Source organism: Rhynchophorus ferrugineus, unplaced genomic scaffold (assembly GCF_030347505.1).
Source record: "Rhynchophorus ferrugineus isolate W39M unplaced genomic scaffold, kcgeb_rfMv2 rfM1, whole genome shotgun sequence".
Taxonomy (NCBI): domain Eukaryota; kingdom Metazoa; phylum Arthropoda; class Insecta; order Coleoptera; family Curculionidae; genus Rhynchophorus; species Rhynchophorus ferrugineus.
In genome coordinates this window covers 26,807,602-26,824,031 of record NW_027472580.1, presented here as the reverse complement: position 1 = coordinate 26,824,031, position 16,430 = coordinate 26,807,602, and the positions used below count along the sequence as shown (strand labels likewise).

The 16,430-nt window shown below is 32.1% G+C and overlaps 2 protein-coding genes across 8 annotated transcripts in view; one reads left to right on the top strand and one right to left on the bottom strand.

Moving 5' to 3' along the window:
- The window catches only part of Pde11 (Phosphodiesterase 11), a 456,074-nt gene that overhangs the window by 25,871 nt on the left and 413,773 nt on the right, over positions 1–16,430 (bottom strand). The gene's annotated exons all lie outside the window — the stretch shown is intronic.
- Positions 4,677–6,161, top strand: LOC143199603 (uncharacterized). Its single transcript, XM_076409530.1, has 3 exons — positions 4,677–4,923; positions 4,981–5,148; positions 5,251–6,161. The coding sequence occupies exons 1-3, from the start codon at positions 4,734–4,736 to the stop codon at positions 6,159–6,161; spliced, it is 1,269 nt and encodes a 422-aa protein (XP_076265645.1). The 5' UTR covers positions 4,677–4,733.

The following is a 16,430-nucleotide window of genomic DNA, read 5'->3' as shown; positions in this document are numbered from 1 at the left end:
TCATATCATTTGTCAATATTACAAATAATGTTGTGATTAGACTTTGCCTTAGTCCTGCTTGAGTTCTAAGGTGTATTATGATCTGTAATTATAATATTTGTGTGTTGCCCTACACTTTTCTTGAATTTATACTTTTAAATTTCATTATTAGGCATTAAGGGGCATACTAGTCAAGAAATTTGAAAAAAATCATATCCTAATCCTCTAAGAACACGACCTTAAGAACGAAACTTAAACGCGTGATATTTCTAGTTTAACTGAAGAGATTTATTTGAGATTTAGTATGAGAACGTAAAAAAAGCCAAACAAAATGTTTTTCGCCACGGCTATCGAAGGAATACGGCTGATCGTAGCTACGATGGTTTTCTACTATCCAAATAACCACCAGCAACTAATTTCAATGAGGTCTTCTCTTGATTTTAATTTTTGAAACAGTGTTGGCATACGCAGGCTCTCTGTGATCAGATATTTGACATTGGTCAGTTTTCCATATAACAAATTATTATTATGTTTATTTGCCACTCCTTTGTCTTTCTGCATTGACTTTCTGCCGACAAATCTAATTTTGGTACCATTATTCATAAAAACTATTATAAATCACCATGATAATAATTGGAAATTTGCTACGATTAAAATACTATATAAATTATTTATATTCTTGTTATTGTTGTTATTTATATGTATATAACAACAGAACTGCTTAACATTTCCAAGGCAAATGTACGTACAATCAATTACTAACAAATTACTTCCTATTTTCAGTTAATGATCTGGTTCTTTTCTTATCTGTAATACTTCCATTTGATTTAACTACTTTTTTATACTGTCTAGTAATAATTAAATAGCAAAGGTAACATTTTTTAAGTGATTAAAGTTTTAGGTTATTTATAAGTGGGTGGTTTAGCTTGCAAGTTTGTTTTAATTTACGGAAATGTACTGTGTATTCTAATTCATTACAGACGTTTCTGATGGCACAAAGAGATATATGTGATATTATTTTAGAATATATATTAATATTTTTATCCTTAAATAAAACCTTTAAAATTTAAAGTATCTATTTAAAAATAATTAAGTGGTTTTTTAAAATGTTTAAGAAATATTTAATTTTTTTTGAAAAAAAATTGAAAAACATCGAATATATCGATATAACGGTCAAAAAAATACCGGCCAAAAATATCGATATTTTTTCGACATCCCCACAAAGAGGTATAAAAAGTAAAGGTTATTTACGTAAAAGTCAGATGGAGAGATGTAATAATCATTAATATTTTCTTATAGTCAATACCTGACTCTAACTGATACTAAATTAAAATCTTCATAATTAATTAAAATAACTTATTAAGCTATTCTAAAATATGTTTTCTCATATATGTTATTTATCAAATACAATTCTTGATTTCTATTCTTTTTCTTTCTGTTCTTTGATAAGAACAATTTATCAACTAATGGACTTGTGACTTGAGCAACTTGTGAGATAGTTGTTAAAATAAAATTGCTTGTTAATATTAGTTCTAATGCCAGTAAAAGCTTAAGTAAAAAGGGCGCCCCAATCGTAAAAACACATTTAATAAAGTCTAAGCTAAGCTGCTTTTCTCATAATTGGCAATTTAGAATTGTATTTTTGGCAACAATTCGTTATACATTCTCGATATGCCGACAATCAGTGAAATCATACCTTTATATTTATCCTAATTACGAGAATATTGTAAATCAGCAATAATAATAATACAACAAAGTAATAAATGTATTTAATCTTTTGTCTCAAAACAAGTAGTAAATAAATTGAAATGTACATACGAATAACGTTTTGTAAATAAGTGATAGGATCGTTTATTAATTCTGAGGTAGATATGACATATCGCATCGAACACAACGATTTAAACTAGTTTTTTCACAAATGTCTGCTGGTATTCTGACTAAAATATTACAAGAACCAATTTAAGTTTCCATAATCTAAGTTAATCAAAAAATAAATAAATCATAGTTAATCAAGAAATAAACTCGTTTTGCATCTCAAAAAAATCCCGAACTCTCTTCGGAGTCGAAGTGGCAAGAGGAGAAGAGGAGGCTTCTTTTGATTGAGAATCATTGTGGTAAATTTAAGTCTCATTCACACGAAAGAACGCACAAAATCCTCTTAACTATTAATAAAGTCGCACTCGAATATGATTTTGTTGACAAATGCGTTACCTACAGTACAATTAATCAATATTTTTAAAGTGGTTTCTGTAAAAGTGTCCCACTTATTGAATTTGTTTTGTTATTACTCATAAATTTACTATAACTTACTTTACATTTAGGTTCAAGTATAAACAACATATGCCACTTGCTGAAAAATTAAATGTTCATATTTAATTCAAATAACTATAGCATTAAGTGCTTGGAAGTATTTTGCTCAGCAACATCTACTGGCGACAATAATAAATATTAAAATACCTCTTAATGACTGACATTTTTCCATATAAAATAACAGTTTCGCATTTACTTATTATTGGTTTACTCAGTATATGCCAATTATAGAACATTAAAAATAGCATTAATAGAAATTATCACTTTTGGTGTTTGGTTTGAAGAAATCTACTTGCAAATTCCATTAAACACTTTCAGAAACTTATGGTGATGCTGCTCTAATATATTCCAGTTGTGAGTTTCGGTTCCACTAATTTAAAAGTAATAGTTTCTTTATCTCAGTGACAAAACACTTTCAGACAGCTTAGCAGCTGATGAATCTAAGAGAAAGATCCAGAAGGAGGGTGAATGGTAACCATCATATTTTGACTAAAACTGTCATTTGGAACCGTTTCAATATCGAGATTTTGATGACGCATGGCAAAAAATACTCTTTTAAAGTAAAACAATATTCAAAATGTGAATCTGTTTTTAGATTAGGAAATATTCAAAAGGGAGGAAAATAGCTGACACAAATTAGCTGAAAAGGTTATTTTAAACGAATTTAACATTGCTGTTTCATTGCTTGCCAAGCAAAAAACAAGAGTTTTCTGTAGCATAGGTTGATGATGAAAAAAAGGATCTACATCAATCTAAAGTATAAACAAACTTGCCACACGAGGAAGAGCTTCCAGTGTTACGGTTAGAGCAATGGAATCCACGGAATGATACCAGGGACTCCAAGTACAGAGAATAAACAACAGTTTAATACAGTGTATTTTGCAGATATCTCAAAAAAATCTACAATTCATATAAATCTTTCAAGAACTAGTGATTTAACTGAATATGATGTTCTCTTAGTATTATGTTGCATTATAGAAACAAAGAAATATACAAAAATATTTGCTGCAATCTTATATATAAAAATGAATCGCAAAATATGTTCCTAAGCGCATAACTCAACAACGCCTGGACCAATTTGGCCAAATCTTTTTTTAAAATGTTCGTTGAAGTTCAGGGATGGTTTTTACGGCGAGAAAAATTAGAATTATTGCTATAAAAACCCTAAAAATAGCCCTTTTTGTTTGAATTTGTTTCGTGTATCAGTTGACAATTCATCTGTCATCTGTCAAAAGTCATCTGTAACAGACAACTTTTTTTTTTTAAATTTGATATGACTTGAACTCAAATCCTTTTAATCCGTACGAATTGTTTTATTTATTTAAAATTTTTTATTTGTTTAAAATTTAATTCAAATTTTAAATAAATAAAACAATTCGTACGGCTTAAAAGGATTTGAGTTCAAGTCATATCAAATTTAAAAAAAAAAGTTGTCTGTTACAGATGACTTTTGACAGATGACAGATGAATTGTCAAGTGATACACGAAACAAATTCGTATATCGTGTTTTGTGCAGAGTGTTTAGTTAGTTAGTGTTTGTTTAGTTCGTGATTAGTGAAAAAATAATTTATATTTGATATGCCTCCTATAAGACGAAGCAATTTAGGTAGAAGAACCAGAAATGCTATAAACCAAGCTAATTACCGATCTAATCGTACTGCACAAGAACGTGACGACGGAAATGAACGTGAAAGAATTCGGATATCACAAACGCGTGAAGCGCGAGCGCGACATTCAACTAATAATCGCGCAAGTTTGAATCCAGCTGCTTTCAGTTACGATGTGTCAATTGACTACAGTAACTACCAATGTGTTGTTATTGGTTCTATGAACTTGGTTTGCTCACACTGTAAGGCATTAAAATACAAAAACGATGCCAATGGATTGTGTTGCGCAAATGGTAAAGTGAAATTGATACAATTGGATCCACCACCAGAACCATTGTACTCATTGGTTTCAGGAATAGGAACAGATTCTATACACTTTTTGACACATATTCAACAATATAACAATTGCTTTCAAATGACTTCATTTGGGGCAACAAATGCAGTTCGGGAAAATTTTATGCCAACTTTCAAGGTATGTATTATAGCAGTTACTCATAATTATTTTAGCGAACAAAATTTTCTGTCACCAAAGTTAAGATGTGTTACTAATCTTCAATTTCTTAATCATTACGAAATATATCACTTAGTCATCATATTATATGGTGATTCAGTTTCAGTGACACTTTTATTATATTTTATATTTGATAGATATTAGTTAAAACTAAATATATACTTTTTAAGATCAAATATTATTTAAGTTTGATCATTGACAATCCATTAATTTATACCACACCATAATATTTTTTTTATTTACAGATACAAGGGCAAATATATCACAGAGCAGGTTCACTGTTACCAGTGTCAGATAGCGACAACAAATTCCTGCAAATTTATTTTATGGGCAATTCACCACAAGAAATTGATCTGCGTTGTGCACATAACAATTTAGTAAAAAGGTCTATTGTAGAACAATTACAAACTTTATTTCATCAACACAATCAATTGATTATATTGTTTAAAACTGCCCTGGATCTGATGCCATCCGATAATCACAAAATTGTAATCAGAGCTGATAAAACACCTGCAGGTCAACATACAAGACGTTTTAATGCACCAACTATTGATGAAGTTGCTATCGTTGTAGTTGGAGAAAACTTGGAATCCCGTGATATTGTTTTACATCGTCGGAATTTTCAATTACAACCTATAAAGGAAACACACCGCTCATATGATGCACTGCAATATCCCATTATATTTTGGCAAGGTGAAGATGGCTACGATTTATCAATAAAAATGATAAATCCCATTACAGGTAACTAAAATATTAGTTTAGCTATGGCGATAATATCTCAGTCACTATATTATGTATTTTAATTTTATATTTGAATGTTATTAAAACAAAATCTGTTTACAGGTTCTGAAACCAACAAAAAAGTCAGTTCAATGAACTATTATTCATACCGCCTAATGATTCGGGAAAATGCAGATAATCACATATTGAAATGTCGGCGATTATATCACAAATATGTTGATGACATGTATGTTAAAATTGAAACGGAGAGATTAACATTCATCAGGTTGAATCAAACCAAACTCCGATCTGAAGAGTATATTCACCTTCGAGATGCGATTAATACTGATGGAAATGCACAGAATGTCGGTCGGATGACTATTCTTCCAGCAACATACATCGGAAGCCCTCGGCATATGCACGAATATGCTCAAGATGCCATGTCGTATGTTCGTCATTATGGTACAGCAGATTTGTTCATCACATTTACATGCAATCCGCAATGGATAGAAATTAAGCAGGAGTTATTACCTGGGAAATCATCCATTGATCGTCATGATATTACAGCCAGAGTCTTTAGACAAAAGTTGAAATCTTTAATGAATTTCATCGTAAAACATAATGTATTTGGTGAGACACGCTGCTGGATGTATTCTGTGGAGTGGCAGAAACGAGGATTGCCACATGCACACATTTTGATTTGGTTGGTTGAAAAGATAAGGCCAAATGAAGTTGATGCAGTGATATCAGCTGAAATCCCTAATGTACAAGTAGATCCTGGATTGCATGAGGTAGTTATCAAAAACATGATACATGGTCCCTGTGGAACTCTTAATCAAAATTCACCGTGTATGATGGATGGTAAATGTTCAAAACGATATCCACGGACATTAATATCGGAAACAATTACTGGTAATGACGGTTATCCATTGTATCGTCGCAGATCGACAGCAGACAACGGAAAATCAACAATTGTCAAATTAAATCAACAAGATATTGAAATAGATAATCGTTGGATTATTGCCATTCAGTGAAATCGATTAAATACATTTGCAAATATGTAACCAAAGGGAGTGATATGGCTGTGATTGGAATTGGTGCAGAGAATTCTAATGATGAAGTTACCCAATACCAAATGGGCCGCTATGTTAGCAGTAATGAAGCAGTTTGGCGAATATTTTCTTTTCCTATTCATGAGAGACACCCTTCTGTTGTTCACTTAGCTGTGCATTTAGAAAATGGACAAAGAGTGTATTTTACAGCACAGAACGCAGTACAAAGAGCTGCTCAGCCACCATCTACTACATTAACCAGTTTTTTTGAGACATGCCAAAACGATGATTTCGCACAAACATTGCTATATTCTGAAATGCCAAAATATTATACCTGGAATCAATCCTCAAGGAGATTTATACGACGGAAACAAGGAAAACCAGTTCCAGGATATACAGATGTATATTCCACCGATGCGATTGGCCGGATTTATTCAGTACATCCAAGCAATGATGAATGTTTTTATTTACGACTGCTATTAGTCAATGTACGTGGCCCAACATCATTCCAACAGTTACGAACTGTTGATGGTGAATTGTGTGGATCCTACAGAGAAGCCTGTCAACGTTTGCAATTGCTTGAAAATGACGCTCATTGGGATCAAACTCTCAATGATGCTGTAATATCATCACACACTCATCAAATACGAACATTGTTTTCTATAATCATATCTACATGCTTCCCATCAAACCCAATTGATTTGTGGATGAAGTACAAAGATTATATGTGTGATGATATTTTGTATCAAATACGGAATAGAATGGGAAATCCAAATATACAAATCAGTGAAGAAATTTACAATGAAGTATTGATTTCAATTGAGGACATGTGCTTGATAATGTCAAACAAACTATTAATTCAATTAGGCCTGACCGCGCCCAATCGTCCAATGCATGACGCTTTTAACCAAGAGTTGCATCGAGAAAGACTGTATGATCTCAACGCTTTGAAAGAATAAATTCAAACAAATCTTCCACTGTTAAATGAACAACAGAAGTATGTATTTGAAACTCTTATGAAAGTAACAAATGATGAAACTGGAGGGATTTATTTCTTAGATGCACCTGGTGGTACAGGAAAAACTTTTTTTATTTCATTAATATTAGCAACAATTCGCTCACAAAATAAAATTGCACTTGCACTCGCTTCGTCGGGAATCGCAGCAACTTTGCTTGAAGGTGGTCGAACAGCCCATTCAGCACTAAAATTGCCATTAAATATGCAAAGCAATGAAACTCCAACCTGCAACGTTTCGAAGAACTCTGCAATGGCAAAGGTTTTGCAGCAATGTAAATTGATTGTTTGGGATGAATGCACGATGGCACATAAAAAATCTTTGGAGGCTTTAGACAGAACCTTAAAAGATCTACGTAGCAATAATAACCGATTTGGTGGTGCAATGATTTTATTAGCAGGAGATTTTCGTCAAACATTGCCAGTGATTCCACGATCAACGCCAGCTGATGAACTCAATGCATGTCTAAAGTCCTCCAATTTGTGGAAACATGTTAAAGTACTTCATTTAAGCAAGAATATGCGTGTCGAGTTGCAAAATGACCAATCTGGAAACATATTCTCTAAACAACTCATTGACATTGGTAATGGCAAATTTCCTATAGACATGTTGACGGCTTGCTTTTGCTATGACTATAAACAAGTCCCAGGGGCAATCATTAAGTGTTTGTGGTATTAATCTAGAAAACCCATGTTTCTCACATGGTCAATTGTATGTTGCCTGTTCCCGTGTTGGAAAACCATCAGATTTGTTTATCTATGCGCCAGGTAATCAAACAAAAAACATCGTATACCACAAAGCAATATAATGATAATAATAATAATAATTATGATTCACATGATTAACAATAAAGCGATTACTTACTTTTCAATCCTTATATATGTTTTATTTAATTATTTTTTATTCACAACGCCCTATCACCAGGGTGATGGTTCTGTTCAGGAGAATTTTTTAAAATACGTAGGCACAAAAACTGCCACATTACAAATCTTTTTGACAGGACGAAGTCTGTCGGGTCAGCTAGTTTTAAATAAAATTAAGAAATATTTTATGAATTGTTATTTATATTTTTACCCTTGGCAATACTAAATGTTGTTATGGATCTAATATTTTCAAAAGTTTGGCCTTATTAGCGAATACCTTCATAACATTTTATCATTTGAGCACAATTTGTGTTATTTATAGTGACTTCAAATTGTTGTTCACCGAGATATATGTATGTCATGTGTCAATTCTTCTTCGTTTTTTCCTTTATATTTTTTGGCCGTTTGTTTTAATATAACCGAAATATGCGAATAATAATTCAAGCGATTTTATTATATACTAGCTGATCCGGCAGACTTCGTACTGCCTCAATCAATAATTAAAAGACCTAATAATCCGTAATTAATAAAAAAATGTTCAGTGTGAATGAATTTTTATTATTATTTTGGATTAATTACACATGACGTTTCATACTTAAAAAACAGAGTTTTCCTGAAATACTGGCTATTTATAAGTTTTCGTTTAGATATTTACAGACACACACAGTTATGACAATCAATCAACAGTTTGTTAATCAATTTAAAGCTTTCTAATAAACCATATTTTTTGTTTTGTGGTGCGTAAAGAAACAAAGATGGCGGTTTTCCGACGCGCCAACACGCGACGTATAATTGTCTATGCGCGAAACAGGGAAACTCCAAGTTGATTCCGCAAACTTCCACGACTGGCCTTGAGATTTATTTATGGTCATCGCAAAGGTTAGACGTACTGGAAATTGTTGATATGATTATTGCCTCAATGACGTTATTCATAATCTTTTTCATTGCATTGCACAGTCGAGGTTGATTAATGTTACGTAGCATGGTGACAACTAATCCTACTTTTAACTTCAAATTGTGAGGTGGTAATCCAGGCAATTCCAGTGAATTTAAAAACTCCGTGGGATAGTTGACTACGTAGAATCGGATCTTAAAAGGGTACATCCATAACCGTGTTTTGCGCGCTCGAATCATCAGAGGTAAAAAGATTACAGATTTCTTTCTTTCTATTTGAAATTTTGTGATATCTTTGTGACAGTTTTTTTTTATTTTTTGTATAATTGTAAGAAAATTTGTTGCTATAATGTTATTTTATTAATTATTATATTATCCAGTCTTGCTATAGATATGGTGTGGTGTATATTACCACTTGATCAGATCGATACAACATGGCCTGACTAACACATGGTTTCGAAATGATCGTTTCGCTGCTAAACTGACATCGTTATTTCGACATAGTATCGCCATGATAGGATGACGATGATGGACAATATTTTGATCTATATATATATTACACCAATTTTACTCAATTAATGCCATTTTAAAGTGAAAAAATGGTCAAAATACCTGCAGGCATCTAACACATCAAAAAATATGGCAGCTTTTGCAACAAAATTCATAATATACACGACAATAAGTCAAGAACATGTCGTTTTTCTTATATGCCATTCACATTTTGCCAGAAAGGTTAAAAAAGAAATACAATGTAATTAAATCTAATTTAGTTTTAAACATATACAAAAAGATCACAGAATTATTTACAATCCTTATAATTAGTTATTTAAATGCAACCAATCTTCTTTATATTGTTATTCTGATTATCCGTCATTTAATTAAGAACACCCGGTAATTTGACGAGAGTTCCATTAGCGGCCTCTCGCTTTTCCTTTGAAATGTAATTTCCCTATTGATTTTCACGTATTTTTTTCTTCTTCCGCGTTACTTCCCGCTTCTCTAATCCAATCTACCTATTTACCCTTAAACGGGAAAACGTTATGGAGTTATTTTTACGAATCGTAAAATTACATTCCGATTTCCTCGGCCGGCGAGACGGTAATTTTGGCCTCTCGTGTGTTGTAAACGCTTAGAACGTTTCTAAAAATATTCTACTTATATTCCAAACCGCAGAGATGACAATATAAACAAACTGTCTAGCGATAATTGACGGGGTGCTTTATTTTTATTTATCTCGGAAATTTGTTTATCAAATATTTCACAGTTCTATTATTGATTTAGTATATACTCATTTTTACTTATAAACGTTGTTTAATAAATAAAAATCGAGTGGTTCTCCGGAATCAATGTTTATTTCAATCATGTGTTACCTATAACCGTCCGCTATTTTAAATCAACACATGCATTCTGCTATTGAAAATTGGAATGTCTAAATATTATTCTGACCAAACATAGAAAAGGGATTGGTAGAGTACCAAAATAGTCGGATAGATACAGAATATACACTCAGAATAGATAATACGGGCCACACGAAAGGCTACGCAATTATTGCTTATATATCAAAAGATCTAGATGGCTATTATATGCTTCCATATTTATTCAGCGACATCTGTTGGTGAAAATGTCAATTATTATTGCAGACAACTGTTACACCACCTAACTGTTAAATTCGATGGATTTATTTGCTTCTCTTTAGTGCAATAATTATTAAGACACAACGATCAAAAATATATTGACGTTTACTACCTATGGTTGGTAGACCACTTCTTAAATGTGTCGCCAAGTGTTGTCATGAAAAATGATGATGAGGTCGTGAAAAATGAGAATGGCAATGCCCCTGTTATTCAGGATACATTACTTAACAAAAATCTCCAATCTTGGCGCATGCGTCGTGCATAGAATAAACCATAGAAAAGAATATACTATATTGTCTTCCTTTTCTAATGGCGGTACATTCTTTTCGAGTCGATTCATGCTGTCGATCAAGTTGAAATAACAAATAAATATATAATATTTAGATTTTGTGTTACATTAATAATTCTATAGAAATAATAATGAAATTGTTATATCATTCTTGGTGATTTAATGTATGTTGGTTTCAAAATATGGAAGAACAAGGGGAAGTGCAGAATGTAAGGTTAACTTTTTAAAAGTTATAACATCCAAACAACATTAATTTTGCTTATAGTGGGTACGTTGGCTGGCAAATTTATAACACATCATTTTCAACGACATCGAATAAGTATCAACATATACCAAAATTTAATGATAACAAGAACAGAGAAGAGAATGATTCTTGTTGTGTTGGAAGTAGCCAATTCATTAATGAGGCTTATCCAATAAGAATAGTAGTAAACATTGTAGTAACTGGTAATAATTAGACATTTGTTGTAGAGAGTGACACTGAACTGAACAAATAATGAGTAATACTATGAAATAATTAAATTAGCTAACAAAAGTAGACATCTGTATCAAATAAATAAAATATAAAACTAGCAACAACACCCTAATAATCTAATGACAAACAAGGAAAAAAAACGCATTTTTATATAAGAGTATAGATAAATAAATTAGTGTTTTGTAAAAATAATGATATAATGACTGGAGATTTCTTTCAGCTTACAAACAAATATACAATAGTTAACTCAAAGTTCAAGGTAGTCAAATCCTTAATGTTGTTTGTGGATCAAGAATCGTAGCAAAAATTGGGGTAGGGATCATATTTGGAGAATTTTAGGACAATTTCACTGCTTTCATATATGGTGGTGGCTTTTTAGTTTGGTTTTGACTAAATTGGCTGGATTTGATCTAAACGATTTTGGTCTTGTTTATGTATATGGTTCTTAGAGTTCATGTTAATTGTTCAAATATATAAATTAATTTTAAAATGGTGTTCTTATAAAAATAAAAAGGCTGGACACGTAGTAATTATATTTTTATTATTTAATTTTATTCAATAAATGTTTAAATAAAATGTTATTTAAACATTTTTCTAATGTTTATTTCCCTCTTTATATACATAGTTTCAACATTAAATCAACTGTTTTTCAAATTTGTGTATATTTATTTATAAAAAAAATTTATATATGCGCCAGACATGAATTACTCTTTGCTTGAAAAATAATGGATATGCGCATGTTACATATGCGGAGATCTTTATTAAGTAATATATCCTCTGTTGCTCGCTGTAGATGGTCTGTCTTACAACAATACATTATTTGTTTGTTGACTTGAACTTATTTAATTGACGCTGGTAAACATCTGCAGTAATAATTTCATTCGGTATTATCTTAATACATATCCTCTCTTAGCCCATCTCACCATAACTACAGTAATATTTAGGGCCCAGGATATTAAATGATTTTTCCTAACCTATGCTTTCTTCCCCTATGACCTTCGCTTGAGTTATTCCATAGTAGATACACATTTCATCATCAGCCATAATACATCATCTAAAATTCTTCTTTTTTTGCTTGGCAAGCAATGAAACCGCGAATTCGTGCGATAGCGACTTTTCCTTCTTCCTGAAATAGTTGACTTATCAACTACCAAGTTGTCTGAATATTGTTTGAGAGAGCTTAAGCTGGTTTATTGGTTCTCTTAGCCATTTTTGGTCATCAAAATCGTCACTGTTATCTAGTTGAAACCAACACCGACAACTGAGATATGGCAGTATCATCATTTTTTCATATCAGACATCAAAATCAATAAATGTCGAAAATGTAATTTTGACTGTTCCATGATTGGCATCTGTATACACTGAATAACTCAATGAAAATTTGAATACTGAATGGAAAATTTGTTTGATTCTATGCAGGGAATGTCAAAATCATCAACTTCAATAGTTAAGTACCTAAAAGGGGTAACACCTTCTATTGGTTTGGTATCACAGTAAATAAAATGATTACCATAGATGGTTCTGACTGTTATACACATATGATGTTTTACCTTAAGCTTTCATTCTGATAAAAAAACAATGTTTGAAGCCGTAAGATAATAAAATAACCACCATAAAGCTTTTACCGTCGTTAAGATATTTCTTTTACGGATAGTTTTATAGTATATTAATATCTACTGTACGGCATCTTCTATTAAAGCAAAATTGGCAATAAAATGCATTTGATAAGTTCATCAAAAAGGGTAGCACTAAATATCCTTTTTATAGACTTATGTAATAATATGTTACAGCACCACGCATATATTTTGACTTAACAGTTATATTAAATCGGCATACTTATTGTTTTTGTGCACTCTTACAGATTTTCGCAGGTGTCATATGTTAGTGTTTTTCCGGGTATTCATTCGCGCGTGGTCCTTAAGAGGGCAGTTGTTATTTTAACGACTTTTCGTTGTAATTACATCTGCGATTTTCAGGTGTTTTATGATTAACTTTTATATCTCCTTGTACGATTGATATTTATTAGATTACCAAATAAATAGAAAAATTTAAGAGAATCATCATGTGGCTTGATATATGACCAAGATTAAATCATATCGCACACTTAGGCATAAATGTTTCGGACGTTTATGTTTCAGAAAAGAGGAAAATGTATTATATTAATATTTAGTTCTTAAGTGTACAAAAATATCTCGTTTTAAAAACTAATCAGGCCTATAAATTAAGTTTAAAGAATTTACAACAGATGCTATTATTATGTATAAATATTTTGCAATATGTGTCGTAATTTCGTCGAAGTATGAATAAAAAATGCCTGAATTCGTACCGAGTAAATGGCATTTGCGAGAAATTTTACTTTTTTACTTGAATTTAAATAAAAAGGAAGCAATAACCTGCACTGAATAGTGTATGAACTTATGGCAACCATGCTTCATCGATTTCAACATGAGAATATTGGTTTCAACGTTTTAAAAGTGGTGATTTTGACACTGAAGACGAAGATCATTCTGGACAGCCAAAAAAAAAGTCGAAGACGAGGAGTGGAGGTATGAATCGATGAAATCATTAAGGGGGATCGCTATTGATTATAATTGATGCGTTTCGAGTCGAGTATTGCGCGAAAACCGGCCGAAATACGAGCAAAGACACAACAACGTTGTTCTTGAGCATGACTCGAGCACATGTTGCAAAACCAGTGAAAATTTAAAAATGAAAAGTGCTAGCCCACACGCCATATCCTCCAGACCTTGCTTCTTCTGCTTACAATTTGTCCCGACATAACAGGTCAATTGAAAAGTCCCCGGCCTACTATAGTAAAACACATTTTTTGACAAAATTAGTTTTCTTTATTCAACATAATTCCCTTTAAGGGTGATACACTGATTATAGCGACCCTCCAACTTTTCGATGCTTCAAAATAGGCCTCAGTTTCCGCGATCACCTCTTCATTCGACGAAAATTTCTTTCCAGCGACCATAACGCTATGTAATAGTTACTGTTGATAGTCCTTCCTTTTTCAAGGTAGTCAATGAAAATTATTCTATGCGCATCTCAAAATACAGACGCCATGACTTAGTCAGCCGATTGTTGCGTTGTCCCACGCTTTGGAGCGAGTTCATCGTGTGCAGTCACTAGGATGACTATCGATTGGACTTCGGAATGAAATGATGCAGTCATGTTTCATCCATTGTCACATATCGATACAAAAACTAGGGTTCATTACGCTTGATCATCTTCAAACACTGCTCGGAATCATCAACTCGTCATTGTTTTTGGTCAAAAGTGAGCTCGCGCGGAACCCATTTTGCACCGAGCTTTCTCATACCCAAATATTCGTGAATAATATGATGTATACGTTCAGTTAATATCTTTAGAGCGTCTGCTATTTCATTCAGATTCAATTTATGGTCATTCAAAATCATTTTGTGGATTTTTTAAATATTTTCATCGGTAACAACCTCTTTTGGGCATCCACTGCGTTCCCCGTCTTCGGTGCTCATTTCACCATGTCTAAACTTAGCATACCAATCCTTGACGGTTGATTTTCCTGGGGCAATGTCCGGAAACTCGGCATCAAACCAAGTTTTTGCTTCAACTGTATTTTTTTCCTTCAAAAAGCAATATTTTATCAACACACAAATTCAGCAAATTCCTTTTTATCCATTTTTTTTCACAATAACAAAAGTTGCTTCACTCACAATGCTATAATTCACAAAGTAATGATCCGACAGCTGTCAAATTAATACACGCATCTTTTGAGGCTTAGGGCTGACTAAAAAACATACGGATTTAATTTTAGTAGCGCCATCTGTGTATCAGGTCGGGGACTGATATGTTATGAATTGAATTGACCTGTTATGAGTCGTGACCTGTCTGAGGAGCGCTATACTTCTTGTGATGATGGCCGAAAAAATGGGTCGTTTTGTGGATAGCATCAACAGATATATCGTCTTTTTGATATAGAACACGTAAATTGCCTGAAAGATGGGGAAAGTAGCGGCTATAGATATGGAGAATACTTTGAATAAAATACATTCTACCGATTTATCACAATAAAACTCAAACAAAAACAAAAATCCTTAAAAACTAATTTATAGGTCTAATAAGTAATTTGTATATTCAGAGCTATTAATATCTCTTATTTTATGTACAGTCAAATTAAAAAAAAGAAAACAAATCAATCTTGCAACTTATATAGGAATTGTATCGATATTGATCAAAAATTTTGAATAGTAATAGTTTAATTAATTATAACCATGTACATTCGTAAACCCCTTCAATATCTTTAAAAAAATTAAAAGCTCAGATCGTCAAAGCCTCAACAGATACCGTACAAAACAGAAAACGGAATGTAATTTTTTAAAATTTATTCATTATAAATTCCTAATTAAATAACATTCTTATATTTAAGAGATAATTTTATCTTTCGACAGCCTGATTATCTTGATAGTTCTCCAGAGTGAGTACTCGGACTCTTTATATACCTTTAAACAGCAAGTAGCCGGGATAAAACACCGAGCATAGTGCAGCGATTTGAGAGTTCTTGTAAATATTACTTTTCTATTGTATTGTATCAAAAGTACCTTGATTCTCGAATATTTTAGATATATAATCTAAGATTACTGTTAAATGTGTCTGTGTGAAAAACCAGAGATTTTTCAGCTATTAGACTGGAACAATTGTTTACATCGAGAGAATAACAGCTAGGTGACCACTTTTCATATAGGATATTTTTAACGTATCAATATAACGCATATATTCTAGGTTCTTTTCTTTCATAATTATTTCCGAACTAGATAAGAAACATTTTCTAATTATTTAACGTCACCTATATGGAAGACAAATAGTTTTAAGATATATAATAAAATACTTTAGATAAAACTGCCATTGAACTCACCTCATCCGCATTGATACAGTTCGTTCCATTTACCTGTCGTCTTCTCACAATATCACTTACAAACTCCTTACTCACATTTACCAACTCACTAGTTCTTCTCAGTGGGTTATCGTGACCTTCGAGTGACAAAGTTTGAAATACTCTATAAATAAGTTTTTGTTCCGCGCTGGTATATACATTTTT